This window comes from Augochlora pura, chromosome 8 (genome assembly GCF_028453695.1).
Source record: "Augochlora pura isolate Apur16 chromosome 8, APUR_v2.2.1, whole genome shotgun sequence".
NCBI classification, from domain to species: domain Eukaryota; kingdom Metazoa; phylum Arthropoda; class Insecta; order Hymenoptera; family Halictidae; genus Augochlora; species Augochlora pura.
In genome coordinates, this window is record NC_135779.1 from 2122378 (window position 1) to 2147385 (window position 25008).

At 40.5% G+C, this 25008-nt stretch overlaps 1 protein-coding gene across 1 annotated transcript in view; it reads right to left on the reverse strand.

Annotated features, from left to right (window-relative positions):
* Nucleotides 1-585: 585 nt before the first annotated feature.
* The window catches only part of Pino (protein pinocchio), a 28876-nt gene continuing 4453 nt past the window's right edge, over nucleotides 586-25008 (reverse strand). Inside the window, exons 2-5 of the mRNA XM_078189286.1 lie at nucleotides 16055-16127; nucleotides 7650-7781; nucleotides 4838-4967; nucleotides 586-3262 (exon numbers count right to left, since the gene is read on the reverse strand). Coding sequence (XP_078045412.1) covers nucleotides 3152-3262; nucleotides 4838-4967; nucleotides 7650-7781; nucleotides 16055-16107 — 426 coding nt within the window. The 5' untranslated portion in view covers nucleotides 16108-16127 and the 3' untranslated portion in view covers nucleotides 586-3151. The remainder of the gene's footprint in view (nucleotides 3263-4837; nucleotides 4968-7649; nucleotides 7782-16054; nucleotides 16128-25008) is intronic.

Consider the following 25008-nt stretch of genomic DNA (forward strand, 5'->3'; position numbering starts at 1 on the left):
TTAATAGAAATTTGCGTTCATGCAAGAGGATTCCGTTTCAGTTGTACAGGCGCTACTAAAATTGAGTTCATATAAACAGAATTCTACTGTACGCCCATGTCGTGTACTTACATTCAACCTTTGTGGACACGCTCCATACCATGATAAGAAGTGTACATAATATTGTCAATAAAACAACGAGCATTCGTATAGCCTTTTATTCATGAGAAATTATTTGGTTAGAAAATATATTTTGCCCGAAGAACCCTACTATTGGATCCGCTGTAGCCCTGTTTGTTTTAGTAAACATTGAAACTTCATATTTAAACATGAAAGAGTAAATTGAAAGTCAAATAATAAAGTATTTTTAATTACGAATATTATAAAATTAAAGTTTCATTTAACAGTTTATGTCAAGAGAATTTTAATTTAATCGGTTATGAAATTAGAGTACTATGTAGGCCAGTTTGTCATTTTTCTTTGCTGTATTCTGGGTTCTAATAAGAGAAGAAAAAGAATTTTCATTTTCTCTGGACGTTTCATTTGTATTCACTAGAAATTTAATTTATGTGTACGAAGATAGGTAGATTCATAAAGTGAACAGGTATTAGTGAGAAGTTTATTTTTTTATGAAAAGTAACAACTTAAATAACTACGTAAAGAATTATTCGAAATTTGAAACAGCCAATAGTGAATAGCATATTATTGTTCACATATTGCATATTTAAGTCAATAAATTGTAATTATTAGAAATAAATATAATATTCTTATTAATAATACACCAAATTCCTTACAACTATTAATATCAGATATTTTGTCATAAATAAGTAAAGATAGTTATTTTCTACAGAATTAGGCTCTCATTTGCGCAAATATGTTTGTTCTTCATTCGAATGTATATAACAGTTGCTATAAAAGTTCCAGAAGGAAGGGTTTGCAGCAAACGTGCCGAAGGAACAATTTATCAGGCAACGAATAAAAGGAAAGGGAATAAGGTTTCCTTTTACTAGAATGCAAGAGCAGAATTTCTGGCGAATATCATTTATTAAACCCATAGTTTTAATGTTCTGGTCATAAATAAGAATTTCACGGATTAAATAAAAATTGCTACCAAAGGTATTTTCTAAAGCATTAAAATAAAGCTCGTTCGCTGAGCTAATACTTCAGAAAACGTTACGAGTTATGGTTTAATTTAAATGAGCATGAATTTGATGAACATGTTCTCACATACAAAACGTTACACCATCAAAGAATACAAATATGTTCGAAAATGAATATCGTGAACGAATGTACAATGGTTTACGAAATTTCGTACAAATATCTGATAATCATTGCTAAAAAGAAATGAACTATAGTACAAATTCGAAAAATCATTGGCACCAACATAAATGCTTTTTTTGTTAGAAATTATGTCTCTTGTGTAGATGACGTACGTATACAGAATAAAACCGAGTTAGAATTGTATTTATTAAAACCGGCTGTTTACGCGTTTCTATCTTCTAATGATTCAATTTAAAATCGCATTTACATTCAATTAGATTACTGCCGGCTCACGATTGTTAAAAATCGTAATTTTTTCTTTATCGCAGTCGCAATATATTTAACTCGTAAAAAGAAGATTATTATATTCACTAGCTCCTACTTCAACTGATATTTCATCCTTCAGTTCAGCTTCTTAGGCTAATTTCGTGTCTCTTGGCACTTAGCACCAAACTTTCCGAAATGCAATCGTAGACGAAGACGCATCGTACGTTCGACAGTTCCAATTGTATAATTGCACGTGTATTTTCTGATCGTATACATTCAGAAAGCTCGTGATTAGTATCTATCGAATTTAGCGTAGACATTTTAAACGTACGAATAATCTTTTCAAAACTCGATACGTCTTGCTCGGCTACGACGAACATTTTGTTGCGAATTTCTCCTAATTATCAGTCTAATACTCGAATGCAATGGATACTATTCTTGAACGGTATATCCCATCGGATTTCGGAGTACAAATTTAGTCCCTAATTTTGATTCAGTACATGTTCTCATTGCAACAATGATAACATATGCTATTCTTTGAGATGCGTGTTCCTGTTCCGTTTCCACTATTACACATTTCACCTGGCTGTCAAACAAAGTTCACACACAAGCGATATTATATCTCAATATGAATCTATCGAGTTTTAATAAATCCATGTGACAGAAGTTCGTGTATTCGCTGCAAAAGAATTGTCTCGTCTTTCAGATCGCGTGGAACATTATTTGAAACTTGAACAATCGATTATTGTGCATTTCTTCGAGACCAAAATTACATCGCTAAAAATAGTCTAAAGTATGACCTCTCGTTACAAGCTAAACACGAATGTGACCCCCCCTGCGAGCATGTACAACGCGGTGATGTATATATATTGTTCTGAAGCTACTTTCCACACTCGACAACAGTCAATCATTTCGCGCAAGTATTCGCTTATTACTTTTGTCAAAATATTGCAACGATTCGTGGCAACAAAAAGCATCGATACGCTCGAACGGCAATTTATAATTCTGTGACAATGTTTTGACGCGTGTCAACGGAACGTGTGCTACAAAAATCGAATGTTTCAAAAGGAGCGTGCAGAGAAGAAGTACTACCGTTCTTCGGAATGCAAAACTCGTGGTTCGACGAATTGCAATTAGAACGCTTAACTGCGGAATCGCGTTGGAGAAAAAATCATTGATCGCGTGCGTGAGTGTGCTACAGAGATTTGTACAGAATCCGAACGAAATAATATAGGTCGAGATTGAAAATACACAAGGACATCGAAACGCATTGCACCAATGTTCCTCGAATGTAATCTACCGAGTAGTTTATCGCCAGCAGCCATAAATCCGCGCAGTAGCTGTTCGTTCGATTCGAGGCGGCAGGCGGCGATGATGATGATGAAGAGAAACGGCCGAGTTTCGTTCCAGAGCTCTTCGAACAGAATATCTGTCGATCGGCCGTTTCCGTGGACTATCCGTCCGTTCTGGTCGTCTCCTCCTCAGGAACATAATGGTATCATCTATGCAACCAGAGTCCACATTCACACGTTTCCGACTCGCACAATGGTGGTGGGTGACACTATATGGATGGTGATGATGGATTAAGTCTTGTGCTGGGTGACGGTACACGACGTCTCTCTATGCGTTCGTCGCCGAGCACCGTTCACGAAGTGGCTCGTAGTTTTTCCAACGCCGGAACCAACGACTCCTCGTGCGACGGTCCACAACTCAGTCCACATTCGCCGATCCATCTCGCTTTACCACTCGCATGGGACTGTAACAAAGAGAAAACGGACACGTTCAAACTCTCCGTTCAAACTCTCTTGCGAGAAATTTCAACAGCGGTGCTATTGGTTTTCCGTCTTGCTCGTTTCGTTGCACCTTGTATCGTCCAATTTTGTTAAGTTAAAATTGATCAGTTCAAGAGATATATTTCTGAAGGTTTTTCAAACTCTCTATTTTTCGTTCGCAACATTCCACTAAAACTCGATTATAAAAAGCTGACATTAAGCTTACATATTTATCGACTGTTTCGTAAACGGAACCGTAGCTAAATCCGACCTTCGCAATAACGCGGGGGACTACTCTAAATACCATTCGTGAAATCGATACACGCGAGCTAGCGATCTGAACCGCCTGTCGCTTATCGTATGCAAAACTTTTCCATTAATTGGAGAACTCCTTGGAAACTTTTTGGGGAAACAGCCACTTTCCTGTTCGATTCCAACGACGCCATACAACACATCGCCAGTTCGTTTTTTTTTTGCCTCGCGTAATGTTTTCGACAAATTATTATGCATTTATGGAAATCACCGCGACCATGAGAAATCCGACTTCCATTAACCCAGACCTAACGTAACATCTGACCCTGATCTAACCCAAACGCAGCCAATAATTACCTATTTCCAATGCAAATTTAGCTTCGCAGCATGGAATTGCTGAACATTATCTTTCATGTTTGTACCAGCGCTGTGGTATCGGGGGGTGTCTCGGGCGCAGAGCTTAGAGAAGTCGCTTTACTAAAAATTTGAAACAAGAAAAGAACGAGAAAGTAGGAGAATTTAAACTCTAAAAACAACGTATACAGTCTCCCGAGAAGCAAATATTTTTAATTAAACTGTGGGATATTTACGATGTACGCGAATCTTTAAAATGCAATTAAACGTGTAAGAAAAAATGATTGCATCACTATTTCACATTTGCCAAGAATATTTTAACACATTGCGTGCGGCGCTCTGCTCGCGTGACAAAAAGTTGACATTCATTTTTTTTTACTAACCATTTGTTATGGGGATACGCAAGACATAACAGGAAAGTCTATATTTAGTTCCTTAAATCGACGATTGAGTCGAAAAAACCTGAAAACGAGATATTCCGTTTCCCGGCCACAACGTTCGAATGGCTAAAGACGAGTAATCTCGTCTCCCGTACGCAATGTGTTAACAATATTTTTCGTCTCCAGATTTTTGTAAAATTAATGTACAAGGATGAGAATTTACATATATTTTTTCAGTTTCGTTGTAACATTTGTGGAGTCACCAAAGTCTGGAAAACGATGGCGAGGCCTATGAATAGTTGCAAAGTTAATATGAACGCAGGCGTATCTGGAAACGTGAAACGGACCCGTCTCCTTTTAGCTTCAGAATGGTGTCGCGATCGAAACGTTTGAAAGGGCTTGGAATTCAAGTTGAATGGAACTGGTTCCATCGGGACGAGTAATGCGCGTATTAAGATCGATCACTCGACCGTTCTATCCCGTGGGCGTTGGATCGATCGCGGTGTGGCTCTCTCCCCCTCTCCCCGATGATTATGGGGAACACGGTGGTCACAGTAAAAAATAGATGTTTACCATGGTAAGGTCGCGCTTCCACACGGTATGGCAACGTCCGTCGCACAGCGGGCACGGCCGTTGTAGGGAGTAACCACCACATTCGCTGCAGTCGAGGGACACGTGATCTTCACTCCACGAAACTCCACATCTGTAAACCAAATAGTTCACCGTCAGTATATACGTCTAACAAAACTTGTTGCATAGCAATCAAAGTATCATTGTATCGCGTTAACGAATATTTCACTTGGAATCAAATTTTTGTAAAAAGATTTTCTGGTTAAGCTCTAGTTTCACAGATTGTCCATAACTTTCCAGTGACATAACCTAACATTTATCTTTTATTTTTTGAAAAAACTAACGTAAATGTTATATTAACAAGCGTCGTCCAATTTTTGAATCGGCAATGTTATTCTGATAGGATTCAAGATGCTGGAATTAATTTTCGTTGAACAGTAATACACGGTGTGCAAAATTAAATAGGCAAAATCAAATATATTAATTGCTTTTTAAATTCTAGATATATATTATTCTAGATATAGCAATTTTCAAATTTAATGTGTGCATACTCGACACATATTAAAAAAAGCTTGTCGCACAATCGTACGGTATAATCAAAGGCGCCGATTTATTTTCGCACGGAAATTCGCGAGCTGGATTAACGTTATCGTTTTCATTTTATTCGACGATCGTTGTCGCGCGCGATTATAATTATTATTAAGCACGATTTAACGACGGTTCACAAGCAAACTTTTAAACATTATCTCGGTACAGATCATCTGAACGATAAGATAGCAAGCGCGAAGAGTGCCCGCCATTGAGTATCCCGCTCCTATTATTACAAGACCGGTGTGTGGAAGTAATTAGAAACCCGATAGGTTACGGAAATGTCTTGAGTTCATCCGCAACGATGCTTCCAGGTAGCATTAAAAAAGAAAAACTTCATTCTCTTAGCAGTGCGCGGAAACTATACCGTGCTCCGCGCCGGACACAAAACGCTATAATTTGCAATAATCACCGTCTTGCCGTTCGTCTTCGTTACGATGTAAAAAGCCACGAAGTTATTCGACGATTATTGGATTCTTTTATCTCTTTCGTTGTCTCTCTGGCAGCTATCTCTCTCTCTCTCTCTTTCATAAATACACGATACACGCGTATAGACCGACAACGAGGAGGACAGAAAACGAAAGAGTTTTAAACTTTAACGACGTACATGGTTGTATAACAACGACGTCAATTTAAATTCCATAGCCTAGATCCTTCCATCTACATCGCGTATCGTTGAGGAAGGTCTATATCGATCTTCCTCGCTCAGTATCTCTTTTAATCTCAATTATTAAATATATTTTATTTATTTTTAAAACAATATTTTACTTATTAAAAATAATATTTCATTTTTGCAGATAGAAACATGTAAACAGTTGCTTTAAATTCGCGAGAGGATTCTATTTGTTCTCAAAATCTGTGGAGATCCGTGTAAGTAAATTCTTCTAATCTCGCTCTGCTCTACTTTCAAAAATAGATATTGTATTTTACAATTCCAGTGGACAATTAATTCGCAACCTTGTTTAACAAATGACACGAGCCCGACGTAATCGACCTACTCGATGCACCGTTAACAGCGGCGGGAAGACGGGAGCCAATAGGACGTTTCAAATTTGAAAGCCGAGGCGGCGCACGATTGGATTACAACGCGGGATGTTTTCACGGCGATTTCTATTCTGCAGCGCGAGTGACGCAGAGAGACCGCAGATTCCATTGAAACAATGAACTCTGGGAATAATGGAGTTCGAACCGGATTTCTCCGCTTGATATAGCGCCGACGTCTAAAACGAATTTAATCATCGCGACGGTTCTGGATCGCATCGGATTCTATTATTGTCGGGTTGAGTTCAAGTCTGCGCGCAATAAGCGTAGTCGCGCGCGCGCCTCGTTCCCAGGATCTACGCGGCGCGCGCGCGGCGATCGAGCGGAGATCCTTTTACTCGTGGAATATAGCGGCCGACGGCGGTGGACGATACCGATATCTCGCGATACCGGAGACCGATAACCCTATGCTAATTATCGGCACGCTGGGAGAAGAGTTATGCGAGGCGAGAAAAAAAGAAGGGCCGGCGAAGTTAATTGTTACAGATAGCGGCTGTTGAACCGGTTGTAACTTTTATCGAAGCTTTTATGAAACGCGCGAGTTCTTGACGTAACCGATAAGAGAGCCGTGTCGAATTCTCCATTATCGTTTCTCACTCGAACGATAGCAGCTGTAATTGAATTTTCTACACGCCGTTTATTGGACGAGCTTTGCGTTATGGCGATCGTCAACGTTTTGCGCATCGAACACGGACCTATTCGAACTTGAACGGCGTGTTAGGTCGTTGATAGGTTTACACACGATTTTTATACGACTTGGCTCGTATATCGAGCTTAGAATTAGTTTCTGAATTCATTTTTATAATACTATTAATTTTATGTTACAGACACGGTAGAAGGTTTCTTCGTTTCTGTGATAAGAGGTGGGTAGAATTAAGCTAATTAATATCGTCACGTCGGACGATTATTGAACGAATTTAAATTATTAAAGACAGAATGCAACTTCTGCATTACTAATATTATCTGCGACAGATATACGGACAATTTTTATTTTGCATTTTATTTTTAAGCGTTTAGTAATTTCTTAGCGTTTATTTTTTTATTTGTATAGAAAATAATTTTAAATTATTTCTATCTCTTCACTAATTAAACACGTAAAATCAACGATTTAACGAACGAGTTTCAATTTTTCATAAGGCATTTGCGTTTCAGGTTAACGAAGAACCAAAGTCAAACCAACACTTACGTGAAGCACGAGTTTAGTTGAGCACGGAGTTCTTCGATGGTAAGGATTGTGTCCTGGTACTGCGGATGCGATCCCTGGAGGCCATCGTCAACACTCCCGCAAAGACTATGGCAGGACAACGAGATGTTGCTCCTGAAACAAAAGAAAACGGTACTTTGATAATGGTCGTTCACTTTACTTGAATAATTTTCACTCGGATCGTACAAAAAGCAGTTTCTTTGTACGCAAAATTTTGATTTTTCTACACAAATTATTCGATTAAATTATTCGACAACGCCACGTTACGCATGCAATATTATACGACTTTCGTCGGCGATAGAACTTCTAGTGTCGTGCATCACGAAAAGTGCTACGATAAATGGGAATTTGTTGGTTCTTTTTACTCGACTTTTTCCTACAAGCAATCGTTTTAATTTTTAAAAGGAATTATGCAAAGCGGTTCTCACTCTAACGAATAGGTGAAGATTAGAACCTACGTCAAGGAATTTTATCATCGATTTTAACATTTATTACGAGTTATTCGGTGACGTTCGCGTTGGCGTTTTAAAATTTCTATCTTACGTTAGAATATCATTCGACTGGCCGGCAGATGTTAAATTATAGACATTGTTGCGTACAGAAAGAAAAACTGTAGACGGAAAAATCTCGCAAAAGGTTATTGGTAACGTCGCCGTTTTTTCTATGATCGAGTTGAATAAATATTTGCACACGCGCTTGCAAGACGCGAATTGAAATCACATTTTACGGGACGAATAAATTAAATCGCAGAGATGGGAAATTCCGTTTTGAAATGTTTCACATTTGTTCTAAATTTGTTACAGTTACATTCTGAAATTAGCTAAAATTACATTTCAAAATTAGTTAAAATTACATTTCAAAGTTAGTTAAAATTACATTTTAAAATTCGGTAACATTACATTTTACAATTGGTTAAAATTGCATTTGTAAATTTGTCAATCTCGATCAAACGCGCAATGGGTCATGCTTCGTCCACGTTCGCGATGATTTTAACGTTTCGCGTTTCCTGCGCGCGAAAAGAAAAGACGTAAACCGGGTGCAGATACCGTCTCGGTAAAATTCCAAAGCAAAACACATTCGAGATACACGATGATCGATAGTAAAAGCATCTTATCGCAATAGACATCCGTTAATAATTCGACAACCGATCGCAGATAAGTAACGAGCCGAGTCTCTCTCTCTCTCTCGTCGAATCTGCGGACAATCTTGACCGATCGAGACGGCGAAGAGTGCTGGCCTTGAACACTTTCAACCGTTAAACCCGGAAGAATCTGGAATGTGGTTCTTCTTTTTCTACGTTTCTTTCGACTACCGTTACCATTTTGGCGAGCAACTACTTTCCCAACAGCCGCGATACGGCCGCGCGATTTTGCTCGAACGTCGGACAGACCTTCTGGCTCGAACAGCTTTTCAAATAAAAAAAAAAGACTATTTGCCCGAGCGGTTCCCGCGCAGTCACTTTGGAAAATGTTTGCAACAGTAGCCGTGTATAGCCTGGTTTCCGTTCGCAGAGAAAATTAGGGCGACCAAATTTCGACTCTGCTTGTTACGCCACCGCGAAGCCGAGTATCCTTTCCTTACGCGCCATGGGCGTGCATGTATTTTAATGAATAGTAAAGCCGCAGGAAATTCAGACATACAATCGTCGCGCGTGATAATTCTTCTCATTGAGAAATTTTTATTTGTTTTAATTATTTGATAAGTTTTCATTTGTTTTATTAGTATCCTTTTTTTATTTTGCGGCAAAGCAAACTGCATTTTATACGGTTCGCTATTCATAAAGTTTACATAAAGCTGTCCGTCTGTGCCAACAAATTATACAACTCGAAATCGAGTTACGCAACCTGTTACCATTATGTCAAACCAACCACATAACCGTGCGAATTAGAATACAATCGTTCATGGGAGTACTGAATATATCAAAACGCCGGTCTTTAAATCGTAAACGATTCCAAAACTAGCGGAATACGTACATTGTTATAAAGTGGATTTCGAGGTTATCGAAAAGACTTTTGGAAAGTAGATGTTTGAGTGACGTTAAATACGTTCGAGCTGACGTTGCGTCAAGTATGGTGGCGATAAAAACAGAACTCGTCTTTACAGAATGAATGCATGACTTTTTTATCGATGTTTTTGCGACTGTTAAATAAATACAACTTCTGAACATTTCAATCAAATATATCGATTACAAAAAAATACTTATTACATTTTTTATAATTTCGATTAAAATCACCCATCGTATTGAAAAGTTTTAATGAAAATGTTTAACGTGTTAACAACCGAATGGGGAGTGTATCACCGTTTTAAATGAAGTGATAATCGAACGGAGAAATTTTTACGATACTCGATATTACAATTTCTCGCGAATTTTCTATGAAAATGTTACTTGAATAATGTCCAAATCTAATGTATGCATGCATATCGAACGTGCGAGACTCTCTTTCATTGGTCGCAACCGCGCATCGATTGCTCAATTAATTCGTGATCGGTAATTAATTTTCACGTGCCTGTTCTCTTTGAACGGTCGCCAAGGAAAAAAGCAAAGAACGTTACACGAGGCGAAGAGAGAGCGAGAGAGAGAGAGAGAGAGAGAGAGAGAGGGAGAGAGAAAGAGCAGGGAACTGGGCTGATCCGCTTCGACGTAGAACAACGTTAAACATGCAGAGATATGGAAATCAGGAGGAAAAACGTTTCTTTCACGTGATGATAACGTGAACGGGTGCGTAATAACCGCGACTCATACGAGGCCCCGCGCGAGCGCAGTTCCACGTATGCGTGTGTACGCGCGAATACACGAGCTTGTGTGACGCGGCGGAATCGATCAGCAGATCAGTTAAACGGACCCCTACTCCGTTCATGTACACAAAACGTTGTGACCGGTAATAATTGCCTTCCAATAATCGCTTCGAGAGATAGCGACCGCAACTTTCTTTCTTTCCGAAACGAAAACCTTTTCTCCAAGAATCGTATAGTTCGGCCACTTCTCACCGTGTGCACGCAATGGGCGATCTCTGAATTTAGTAATTTTTCAGACAGTATTCTCAAATTGTATATATTTTTAACATTCCTCGGTGTTAAGACAGTACAAGTTGACGATTCAATTTGAATTTATGTAAAAGTAATTTAAAGTCTAACCAAGAGAAATCTGGTATAGTAATAAAGATCTAAAATCAATCTAAGAGAAATCTAAAATCGATTTAAAAGAAAACTAAAATCGATGTAAAGCAAACCTAAAAGCGATTTAAAAGAAATCGAAAATACCAATCGAATGAAGAGCAGAATTTAAACAAAATTCGGTAGAGAAATTACAAAACACAAAAATCTGAAAACCGCTCGACGCCATAGCGATCGCGCTCAGAAAAAGCAGAATGAAATGCAGCCATAAGACAAGTTCAAGGCAAACGTTCCTCTCCTTGACCCGGCCGGATCATTCGTCGAGGTAATATGTTTCTATTGCATTCGCGATGCCGTCGATCGGGTCCCGGTGTTATGCAAATCCCCATGGGTATCGTCTCGCGACACCTCTGGCTCCTAATTTACGGTGCTCGGCACGGCCGCGTTGCGTAAGAACGGTTTTCATGGCTGCCCTTTCGCGTGGATTCCACGTGAGATGAACACCATCGTCGTCGTCGTCATCCAGAAACAACGTGACTCCGCGAACCGAAGGACTTCGGAGCAGACGCCTCTGCTATGCCTCGTCTCTTTCTCGGTCACTGTCTGCCCTCCTCGTCGTCCAGCAATTTCGAGAATTTCCGGCTTACGTTAACTATTAATTAACCGCGATCGAGCTGATGACGCGGCGGCCACGTGGAATTCCAAGCTGCCGCGTGTGAACAATAGCCTGGTCTCCTCCACTCCGAAGGGACAAATTGACGCACCGGCGACAAAGGGTGTCGGGTTCCAGCGAGGACACGTTCGCCGAAAAAAAACATTGCTCCGATTATACCATTGAAGGAGAAAGACGCCGCAATTGGATGATTCGGCGAGAGAGGCGCGAACAGATTGTATTCTAGCGAGAGAGAATCAATTTAGCGAAAACACTTTGGAGTTGTCCCCCCATTCTTTATTAGATAAAGATATTATTGTGATAATAATAATACCTTTATTTATTAGTGAAATGAACCCTTTGTTACAATGAGAGATCGAGAGGTAGATACGATAATAATATAGTAGCAGTAACACGATCTTTGCGCAAAGTAAAACTATCCAAGTTAAGTAAGAATATTCTTTGTATCTCGATAATTGTAACTAAGAGCGCGATTCGACACAGCTCGAGAGATTACGCAAAATTGTTTAATAAAAAGAAGAAACTATACGTGATCCTTAAAATCGCGCTCGTGCACGCAAGTGAATAATGACACGAAGAAGTCGGACGCTCGTGATCCAACGCTATAAAACATTGTATCGATTATTTAATAAAAACGAAATTACGTTAATTACGTTGCGCAATGCATAGAAATAAATGGTCACGGTGTGACGGGGTACGAACAGTCTGTAGGAGTTGGTTTTTTTCACGACCTCGAATAATTGTACCTTGAGTAACACCAATTAGAATTATCATAACGAGTCGGGACGCGCGATTCGTGGTCTTTTTGCCCGGTGTGTTACAAGGCATCGTACGATCACTTTTTCATCCGATTACGGTTAGCGCAGATGGCGATTACGACGATCGAGCATCGCGTTGTTTAATAACCCCCGAACGAGCACGGCTCGATCGGATACTAATTGGACACGCGATGCCGGACACAGTCGCGTACGAAAGCGGTTGTTAGATTTATGGAAACGGGTCGGTGTATTAGAAAGTATCGGGGTTTTGATTTAAAACGCGCGCAGGCGAGCGCGGTTTCATCTTTCCAAAAGGGACACCGCGGACTAGAAAGTTTGGATTCGTCATCGTCCGTTCGCCCAGGGGCGGCCTTTTACGGCACAAACAATTAACGAAGAGGAGAGATTTAATGCGCCCGCGCGGCTTCTCCGTGTTTCTTTCATTTCTTGCGAGTTGCTTCTTTTGCGTGCCGCGCACACACCCGGCGACGGTCGCCGAGTAAACGGTTAGCAGCTTTTCAGATTCGCTCGGCTTTTTAAAAACGTTCCCCGAGCTCTTGCAACTTTCTAGATACCATATCGAAACACGATCGAATGCTCAAGATCCTCTTGATATTTCAGATCGTCGCACGTCTAGAGAGTATCCGCGATCGCCGAAAGTATTTCAGATTCTCGAGATACACTCTGCCTGAGATCATCTTAAATGGATTTCATATATTTTCACCGCGATTCAGATTTCGTGTTCGACGTTTAAACGGGATTTGGCAACACGGGTTAAAAACGTTCTATACGGCGCACGGCTACTCTCGAGAGCAAAATCCATAGATGAGGCACACGTGGAGCCGAGATATTAGTCATACGTAATTCACCGATGCAAATTTGCATACTACGATGAAGACGTAGAGTGTTCAGCGACCCAAGGATCAAATGTTACATGTGCGATGAAAGCTCGAATGAAATGTAACTGGATCGGTTCCCAGGAATTAGTAGGCGTTTTAACTAATTCTGTATTGTTTTAAGTAGATCGTGTCCTAAGTAGGATATATTACAGGTAAAATATTTTCAAGTAGGACATATCTTAAGAAAAACAGGTTGCAAGTAAAACATTTTTAAGTAGGACTTGTTTCAACTAGAACAATTTCAAGGAGAATATTTTTAAGTACACTATGTTTTAAACAGAACATTTTTAAGTAAACTATGTTTTAAATAGAACATTTTTAAGTAGACCATGTTTCCTGCAACCAGTCACTTTTGTTAAAAAATACTTAAACAGCTCCAATGTTTAATGACTCTATGACATAAACGAACACTACTAAACGATGTTCATTAAATAACAGTACTAAGTCGAATAACTTTCCGTCTCTCATTAGGACAATATGATGCTAAACCGCACATACTCTTCCTTGTTACCGAGACAACGAATTTATTTCTCGGAGCTGTATAATTACAGCGAAGAACCGCGCCGCAGAGTATCCAGCGTAATTCATTAACGAGTTCCTAGCAATTCAGAGAATGTCCACGAGCGCTAGCGCCACTGCAATTCCGTGCCCATAAAGGATCAACTTGTCAATTTTCTCTCGCGGTCATCCGCCAAACCCGCGTCATCTAATAATCCCGCGTCATCAGCCCGAAAAGTTTCGCGCGCCTGAACGTTTCTGTCTAGCCATTAGGGTCCGAACAATGGAGCCGCCTCCGCTATTACCGGAGATTCGCGGAACAACAATATCAGATTGAATCTGGCATAAGCATCCGCCTCGCGAAGCCGTCCTTCGTGTTTTCTCAGGCGCAGTGGCGTAACGAGCACAGAGGCGCCACACAGCCACGTATCCGCATTATGCAAAAGCGACGCGACTTCCACGAATAATGCGGCACTAAGAATAATTCCGCGAGCGGCCGGGTTCGCGTGTATCTCTCCGAATCTAACCGTTCCGAATATACATACATATGTCATATCGATGCATAGGGTGTCCCAAAAATCACTTGCAATCGGGAAATGGAATGTTTCTCAGATCATTTGAAGTAACTTTTTTTTTTACAAAAATTTTCTCCGAGGCGTCGTTAACGAGTTATTAACGAAAAAAACGTCGACCAATGAGAGAAAAAGTTACTTCAATTAACCTCCAGAACATCCCATTTCCCGATTACGAATTACTTTTAGGACACCCTATGTACATTTATATTCGTACGCGCGTGCATAGGGAAGACCGCGCGTGCCGCTCCGAGTCGCAATCACCATTTGCGGTCTTTTATGGTTCTCGCGAGTAAATTGGACGCCGCGATGGAAATAGATCGACGAGAGAGGAGCACACAGGCTCTCATCGATTTCGACGAAACTCGCTGGTGACTCGGGCGCGCAAGATATTGAACAGAATTCTAGGGGAAAATGAGTCACGCTGCCGCGCCGGTTAGGTGCCCCATTCTATTATGGCGTAACGAAACGGAATACGCTCGTTTTCTTATTAAACGATGTCTCGCTTTTATACATCCGAACGCAGCTTTATTTTTAATGGAATTATAGATCCTTTACGGTATTTGCACTTCGATCGAAGGCCGTCGAACGACTTTCAGAGAATCTGATTTTTATTATTGTTAATCCCTTGCCGTATCATTTTCTTCATAGTTACGATAATTATAAGCTATTCTATCGCCAGTAATTTCTAAGAAGGAAGGCAGTTTATGTTTTTATATTATTTATATATATTTTATATGTTCATATATTTATATTTATCGTGTATTTGCACTTACGAAAATGTTTAAATATTCGCGGCAAAAGCTTCGAATTTTATTCGAACCAGGAAGAACGGGATAGCGTTCGTACTTAACGGGATATTATTAGAAATCTCCAACACGTGTCAGACTCGTCTAAGTATGACAAGGGGGTTAACGATGCCACGTATTTGAATGAACGAGCTGAAATCGATCGGCTGATTTCACCTTATAATCTTCGCGACGATTCAATTTAGAACGCAATAGATTTTTCCGGAAGTTTCTTATCAGCGTTTAAACACTTGGTCGCGGCTAATCGTAGTGACTAATTGTTCGCGAAAAGATCGGCGTACACGTGAAAATCCGTCTGACAATCGTAATCTATATTTGCGGATTATCTTTTGTATTTATCACGAGATTCCTGCACGTATTTTATCGTAGTTTTCAGAATCATTACGCGTGCCGTAACGGGAACGGTCTCCGTTAAGCTAATATTTAACTATAGAACTTTCTATTCTATTTTTTGGCATATAAGTAATATTGTGGGGTTGTCGGCGAAGCGAAATAAAATTTGAGTAGTTAACAAATTACTTGTGTTATTTTCGTGTTTATTTTATCATATATATATATATTGCGTTCTATATTTAAATCAACATAATAAATATGTGTAAAATAAATTATACATAAAGCAGAAATGTAAATATTAAAAAAAAGCTAGCTTTGAGAAAATGGACTCAGGTCTCTTTGAAAATAAACGATCCGATTATCCAAAGAAAAAATATTGAACTTAACCTATAAATAGAAATTAAAGATAAGAGAACGACGCGAGAAACTCTCGTGGATCTGAGTCAGTTTCAATCCCGATAAACGCCAGACTGAATCGTCATTAACGAGCGCTAGATCACCGAAAGGACTCCGAGCTGTTACTTTCTTTTCCCAAAACTGTCCGGTATACTAATCTTGGTTGACGATCGATCCCGTTGAAAGATCGAATGACTACAACGCGCGATCGGAAACCGGTACCCGGCGCAGGAAACGCTGTGGGCATTCTAAGCTCGGCAGGTCGAACGTTCCAGAATCGAATTACAGTCCGCCGTTTCTCCCATTTCTCACGTAACGAAGAAAGTGGTGCTTACCCGTGGCGCGAGAGACTCTCGGTGGCAGGCTGCACGGACGTGGTGACAGACATGTTGTTTTGATGGGTCACGACTGAAACAAAGAAGGAACACAGCTATTTAATTGGTGACGCAAATCGATTAGTTCGAGGACAGGTGCGGAGATAGAGGAATATACCGGGAACGGACTCGGTAAACAAGATACTCTAGTCGGGAATCCCCGTAGCCGGTCGCGTGGTTTTTTTGAAAGCGAAATCACCCAGAGATCTGTGTGGAATTCATTAATATTCTGACAAGATCGGATTCCCCGGAAAAAGCTTGTTTACAAATTCTCGGTATTACCTTCGGTGGGTTAGAAGTATTTTAAGTTATTCTTTCATGCAAAGAGAAATTCTACATTATTATATTATATATATGTATAGTAAAGACTTTTGTATGGAATATATGTAGAAAGAAGATATTTATTTCATAAAATATTCTCTGATACGTTCTCATGGATATGGTATACGGTATTTCAATTGGTATATGCAATTTAAGAATACTTGTCTTTTTGCAAGCACAAGGTTTGCAGTTTTAACAGCTCTTTTTAAATATAAAAAAATTTGGTATGGCCACAACTATTTTGAGAAATGGTATTATAATTTTTAACATTGACTGGTCATTTGAGTTGCGCAGAAAAAGCCTAATGTTTTAGACTATTTGTTAATCTTCGAACTAATATATTATGAAGGTAGTTTTTAAAATAAATTTAGTAATTTCGCAGGATATGATACTTTTGTAAGCAAGTTCCTTTACGCATCGGGACACGAGAAATCTCGTGAACGGTCGTTTAAATATGATGCAGTTGTCAATGATAATGCTCGTAAGAAAAAAAAACCGCATTCCGCTGGCGTATTTTGTCCAGTAATTTCTTTACGTTGTTCGCCTCTAAAAAGTCGCGAATGCCATTCGCTCGATACTCGGACGTAGACTGAAGTAATTTAAGTCGTGACTGCGAGGAACTTTTCATTTGCAGATTACAGAGAGAAGTTGAATAGCGCTATTAGAAACTGTGACGAAATCCACAGTTTCGTTAAATCCCGCTGTCCCGGATGGTAATGTTGCAACTAAGTGCAGACAGAAAGTGACGGGCTCGCAATTAGCCGGAGGCTTATCTGCGGCACAACATCAACGATCTAGATTCTAAACTGCGTTTCAGAAGAGTTTCTTAACGTAAAGGTAAACATTTCACGAACCAACTCGAGCATTGAACATATCTTAAAAAAGCTAAAAAAATGAATAATATCTCCCGAAGTAGACCGAAATCGACAATATTTCTTACACAATCATGCACGAAAGTAATTTTCCCGTAATTCTGCAGATATAAATAATTCTGCAATTTTCCTTTATCTTATCGATATTGTTCGGACGAATGCAAAAGAGGGAAGAAAGGTCGAAAACATTAACCACGTGTGCGTCAAGAACCGAATAAATTATTTTAATTACGATTTCATTTATAGAGATTGTAAAAATTGCATACATAGAAAGCAACAATTGCAATAAAGAAATAAATAAAATAGCCAAGTGTTTGAATCTCAGTGGCAAGGCTTTACGATTTTCCGAAGCCGAAGATTAACGATCGTCCACGTAGCAACGCGATTCCAGCGGATCCGATACGAGTGGTGTTGATTTATCGGCGAAACGTCGGCGACGTCTACGATGCGGGCCATTGTGCAGCGGCGAGGACACGGGTAGACAAACCGCGAAGGACACCCCGCGATAAGTTTCACCGTGAATCTCACCTTGGCACCGAACGACCACTTTTACTTTCCCCGTGAAAGAAAGCCCAGAGATACGATCGCACGACACGCTCCGAATCTTTTATTTCGAATAATCCGCGTCGGCCGTCGCGTAACCAATTGCGCAACCGCGACTCTGCCTTGTGCAGGTACGTACAAGTTTCTTGATCAATTGGTTCGTCGACGTGTGTCCGATCAGGCGCGTCGTTTCCTTTTCAAATAAACGACCGCGAGCCCGCGCCATTTCATCTCCGTTCGAGCATACAGAAACGCGCATTGTCCGCACGCGATGCCTGCTCTGATAAATTTACAATGATCTGCTGCTCATAATGATTGAATTGTTCAAACTCATTCCACGAAGTCGATCGAGTAATATCTTCGGAAAAAAACTGTATTCGACAAGTATTCCGCCGAATAAATATTCTTCGAATTTCTTGTTCATTACAGTATGTTTCTTATACTTTGCAAAATAGAAATTGGTAATCACAGCAGCGCCGCAACAGCGTCCTCCGAGTGCAAGGTGATTAATGAAGCTCATTACGAACCCCTCGTTTCTTCGTCGAGTTTATGGCATTAATGCGTGTGAAACGCGCGCGCGCAAAATACGAAATAAGGGAAACAAAAGCACGGTACAGCCACCGTACAAAAAGGAATTGACCTATTAACAAACTTGTTATTTAATCGGTATTCTCGAGTTGCGAGACGGCGGTGGAACACTAGAACGCTGTGCTAAAGTCCAGCGATAAAATGAAACGTGACTCGGAAAATTCGCGAGGATAGTGAGGAAGCGCGACCGATGTAACCGTAAACGCGTCTTAAATTCCCTTCCGATAATATTCCGTCTGTCGAAAGTACGGGGAATTCGTTGCACAGAGCAGCGGCAGCGGCGTTCTTATCGAGGGAACAGTTAAGAGGGGTTAATTGCATTATTCGAGTCTTAGGAGCTGACTGACCTAAATAATTCTTGCAGTTAGCCGCTGGATAATTTACGAGCGAAGAGGCACGGATTATTTAGTCCACGGTAGTTGCACGACCTAAATGATTCCTACCGGGACACACTGGCGGCCTGTTTCAGTCGTTAGCGGTGGGAATCATCATCATCATCATCATCATCATCGCTATACCATGGTTTGCGTAATTTTAGAAATAGATTGCAAGCTAATATTCGATGTCCGCGCTACGTGAAACGCGCACGAAAATCGCCATAAATGTCAAACACGGAAGAAAACTATTTTTAATAGGCGCACTAGAAAATAAACCGATCCGATATAACCGTTGCTTATCTAATAGAAATTATTAGGCACCGCGGCCTCGTTATGTATCAAATATGCGGAACACGAGAACGGCCTATATAATATATTGATCGGCTGCCAAATATATTGGCGGGCGCCTCTTTTAGTAACCGTACTATTATTAGGAATTTTAGGAAGCTATTTTCAAAGTAGGTTAATGAACATAAAACGGGATCTGCAGTGGCGCGCAATGCTCGAATATGTTTAAATAACTTTTAATATCTTGAGCAGTCTTTTTGAAACATTTCCACATCACGCGTGCTGGAAATGTAAATTTGGTCACGAGGAACTTCCTCGGTCATTTTACTAATTATCGAGACCTTCTGGAGTATTTCCTGGTTTTGTCGTCTGGTAAGAGGAAGATATCTTAATTTTTATTGACAGTTCAAAGGTAGTTCCCGGTGACTCAGCACTAGCTGTCGAATCAGCCATATTATATTGCAATAACGTGCAATGTTAGTTCATTCGTCAAATTTATTTGAAAATATTATTCGAATAAGGCCCGATTCCGAATGCAATCGTCTACAAAACGAAATCAATTTTAGCGCGAATTCGATTATACGCCACGGATTGTTACGGTGCGACACGACGATGACGAAACACCTGGTGCGCGCCAGCGGGACAACGACAACATCGAAGCGCCGTGAAACGATCGTGAAGTTTTTTCACCTCGATTCGTCTCCCGTTGAAAAAGTATGCGAACGAGGGGCGCCGTAACGACACAACGGCGACGATTATAAAACGGAGAACCCCGTGCGTGTGTCGACAGAAGGTCGTGAGGGAATGTCAAGGATTTCATCATTGACACATTGGCAGTGCGCAGTTGATTTCATTATCAAGCAGCCACGCGAAAGCCTTGGCTGTATTCTTAGAGAAGAAAATCAAGGTGAAAAAGTGATACGGCGGCGCGGAACGGCGCAGCCCGATAAACTATGCCGTATTAATTGCTGCGAATTGGTTTGCTATACCGATGGAATGTTAACGGGGATTTATATTTGGAAACGGTGACTTCAGCTCGCCGCTACGGTAATGTGTAAGTACTCGATGACTTTCTAATAGATCCGAGCATGCCAACGAATGAGAATCTTCGCGATGACGAATTCAGATAAAATATAGAAATGGTTTCCTTTAATTTCATTGGGCTAAATAGATGCATACATACGCGCGTGTGTAGTAATAGATACAGATACCGAGGATCTTTGTGAAGAATTTAATTGTGAAAGATATATGGGGTGGGAGGTTTGTGAGGTAATTTCAAGCAACTTTCTCCTTAGTGAAAATGTAATTCACGGCTTCGTTTACGAGTTATTAAACGAAAAACAGTGACCAATCAGGAGGGGTGAGATCAGCTGGCGCCAGGCGGCTGAGCCAATGACAAGAACTGGGCTTCGGCCGCAAAGCAGCGTGTCACTCTCGAAGTTCCATTGATTTTTTTACGGGAACATTCGAACGTGTTGCTTTGTCAAGAGCGGTTAACAATTGTTCCGAATTAGTTACAGTGAATTACGGCGTGTCGGGAGCTTCGTGCCGAGGTCGGTTGCGAAAGGAACGATCCGTCGGACAAAGATAAATGCGAAATCGGTTTCTAAAGCAACGAAGGAAAGCGAGCGTGGAACAAAGTAATTATTTCGTCAACTCTCGGGGCCGTCGGAACGGCGGAGCGAGAGGGGTGGTGGTTCTCGCAATCGAATGCAACTGCATTGACAGTAAAAAGGGAGACAGACAGAAGCAACCGTCGGGCGCGAGTCGAATTTGCACAACCGCGGCGCAATCCCGCGGAACTTCTATCGACCTGAAGATAAACGCGGTCCCCATTAGTCGTCGACGACCTAATTACCCAGGGTTGTTCTCCGTTTGTGTGCGGTACCTCGGCGATCGATGACCCCGACAGATATTACCTAACGCCACCGTTTGCGTTTACGAAACATTGATAACGTCCCCGGCAGACGTTTCGCGTCCTAACGCGCGCCAATTCGGCGTCGTTACGTCGACTTTTCGCGGTTCAATCATCTTTTTACGAAACGTCAAAATTCCTCGCTTTCGTCGATGAAAACAGTAATAGATCTTTTCAGAGCGAGATTGTGTTTCTTGCAATAATTTTGTAATTAAGACAAAACATCGCGTTATTATCGCATTATTTTGAAATTGACCAACTGTATTAAATGGAAGGTAAAAGGAGTTCACAGCGTTGCGGATAATTATTGTTTGCCGTCTTGCAAAAGTAAGAACGACTGCTTTCTGAAGCAAATAATGTTTCGTTTGAAGCCTTCATTTGCTTCGAAAGGATCGATAAAAGCAACGTGGAGAACAATTAGAACGAAACGTGTAAAAATTTCAGATCGGACAATTCGTTGCAGAGTGGAATTCGAAGGTAGAATATCCGCGGAACGCGAGCGGCGATTGTGAGCTAATTTATAAATCTCGGTCGGATCGAAGTGAAAGGAAAAGAGAACAAGGCGGCCGCTAATAAAGAATAATTCTCTTTGTTCCGCTTTGGTAAGGCAATCATAAAAATAGTCGACTCCAAAGGCGGGATAGGCTATTTTAAACGTCGCGCACAAACCTGCGAGAATATTCGTCTATAGTTCGCGGGTGACACACATTTTCGACTATACATAGGCTGGTATCCGCATCGATTCGGTGATTGTCTTTTTTTATACGCGGCCCTTAAAAGCGTCTACGGCGAAATAGAAGGTTATTTTTGTAACCCGTCGATTGTGGGATTGCAAAGCTCGCGATGGAACTAGCAAAAAAAAAAGAGACATTTGAATCGAATATTAGCAGTCATTGGTGGACCATGGATTTTATGCATTTATATCAAAAATGTGATGGTGAAACATAGAAAAAAAGATTAAAAGAAATTAGGTATGCCGATGTATTAATGTCAAGGTATCGAAATTTAAAAATGGAAAATACTGCATGTAATCGCCACGTGTTATAATTGTTTCAGACCATTTTTCATTTTACATAAAGCACCGCCGTCTAGTCATTAGCATTAAAAAGCTATTATTAACACTCGAGTGGGTCACTGCGACCCACGGTCGTATCAAGTTTCTGATAACTAAATTGTCACCTGCTTTAAAATACATACTGAACAAAACGCGATAAATAAAATGATCAATGATCTGAAGCATGCGCGATTATATTTTCTTTATTCACTATCGTTATCTTAAATCGTACGGGACAGGCTACAATTTTGTACATTATGTACAACAATCACCAAAAATTAATAATTCAATTCTCATGTCACATTTTATTTTAATGTGACATATAATTTTAAGACTTTTAACACAAAACATACAACTGCGAGTCAAAAGACCAACTTCGCATTTATTATTTTACAATTATTAAAGTCGTAAAACTATTTGCATTGAAAATTGTTGAATATATTTCTTTGATTTAACTCGGTACGTTCAGTGTTAGTATCAGATTCAGCTAGGATACGCGGTCGTAATTTTATTTCCTATCCCTCCCGTCTCTAAAATTTTCATGTAACGTTATAAAAAGTTACAGCTATACGCTCGAACCAGACAAAAGCAACGGCGCGCCTCCAATTAAGGCGGTATGAATAATAACAGAAATTTTGCAATCGATACGATCACAATACTCCGTGAATTGCATTCTATTCTGGGGTATCGTGCACGCGACTACTAGCCAGCCGATAATTTTATTTACAAAGTCTACACCGCAGCGTTTAATATTAGAATATCGAGAGCGCGGGACCAACAGGAAGAACGCAATGGTGCCCCGCATTTTAATTTCGCATCCTATATTCTTGCGAGCGCCCAGCTTCCAAGCGTAGTGAACGGCGGAACCGGTCGCTCGACATTTTATTTCGCTTATACACGGCTAATAGTTTTCCCGATAGCAGGTGCGCTCTTTCAGAAATCCTGCCGGGTTCCATGCAGAATGTTCAATCGTGAATGAAATTTTCAATAGAACGTGAATGGGGCCGGTCACGTGCCGACGACTTACGCTCGGCATCGAACCTATGACGTATCCGATAAATCTTTTATAGTAACATCGGTGACGTAGGTTACTACCTTGCGCTGTCTTTCATTAAAGGACACGGCGTCGGCTGCCATTCAATAATTCTCACGGGTTGGGCCCACTTTCGATAGCTTGGTATACCGTTTCCATGGTCTGTACTATGGTGGCGGAATTTTTATTGTACTGAATATTTTTGCAATTTAAAGTTAGAGGAAGCGAGGCGCTGTATGTTTAAGATCGCTGTAACGACCAGGCCACAAATTTTCTTTATAAAATGAATGTTCGCAGCAACGTTTGCAATAAAAGAGAAGTCAAATAGGATTCAATTTTATCCTTTGATAATTTTGATAGGTTTTTATAAATTTTCCATGTAAATAAATGGAGAAGTTAATAATAACTTCTCCATAAAAATAATAAATGCTAGTTATTTTACTAATTACTCGGACTGTTATCAAACGATAAACTTGTAGATGTTAAAAATTAGTTAACGATACACTTGTTAATGTTAAAAATTAGTTAACAGTAAACTTGTTGATGCTAAAAATGTTAATGATACCTATCCAGCAGATGCAATAGGATTCAGAGACGTAGTCCACAGCAATTTCAAGCTGAAGAAAACGGGAAGCGAGCCGGTACAGCGTTAGGACCTGGAAGGCTGCAGCCTTCGACAGGCGCCAAGACTCGACCCGAGACCGCTGCTTAGTCACGAGTGAAAACTCGACAGCCGGTATTGCACCTTTTACTCCCTTTCACGTGACGAGCCTCTAAGATTAGCTCGAAATGCTTTCGCCTGTTTCGGGGCGTCGGTTTACGAGGGAACCGGGTTCGCGAACTGCTGGCAACTGTCCCGAGACGGTAGTCTAGGCCCACGTGATCCCGTATTTTTATTCCGACGACACACCAGAATAGAAGACCGTTAAGAAAGGGGTATGTGAGCAACACTATGCGCCAAAGCCAGTCGGAGGTCGAGCGACAAAACGGCGCAAGATCGATGACGCGTGAATTCATTGTCCATTAGGTGTACTAACAATCTTTTTGGTATAGTTTGTAGACCGCATTCCGACGGTCGCGCGTGATTCATCGGCGCAAGAGGGGAATTAGGCGACTGTGTGCCGACGCTAAAATAGGCGACGGACATCGGGATGCTCGACGGAATTTCATATTTCTGAGGGAATTTTAGCGATAGCAATTAGTACCTTGTTTACTAGAGAATAAAGCGAAAAGTCAGTCTATCACAGACATTGGCCTACATTTTATTAAAAATAAAAGATAACTATTTAAAATAATTCATCTCAGTGCTTGACGTTATTTAAAAATAGAAATAATACTGATTCACTTAAGACATTTTAAATAATTATGAACTAAAATAACACGATTTGACATGAAGCAGGAAAAATCGTCTGGCGAGATAGCTCCAGGAATGTGAAAGGGTTCGAGGTATGATCTACTGTGCACCGAGATTTCTAGAATACCAGCGAGGTGTGATTAATTGTCGCGATTAGAGTTACCGGAGAGCTGCGGCAATTTTTCGTTTCGCAATGTATGCACTAGGAAAAATGGTTTATTCGAATATTTAGTTAATAGCTTTGTGCTATTATTACTCCGAACGGAAACTGTTTAGATAGCCGGGGTATAATGTTACAAAATTTTACGAAGACGTTACTTCACGGGCGAATGTAAGACGGCCAAGCAATAAAATAAGTTCTCGCGAACACTTATCGCATCCGTTCCGCGCTTCCAAGCTGCGAACGTTTCACGATGCTCTAGTTAATTGCCTATATTCGCTAAAATAGAGCACTTGGAATTTCCAACGTTTTATCGACTCTACAGACGATTTGCATATATATGGAGTCTGTTACTTAATTCGATTTGCAATGAGATATATTTAAATTTCGAACAAAATTAGACGCTTGTT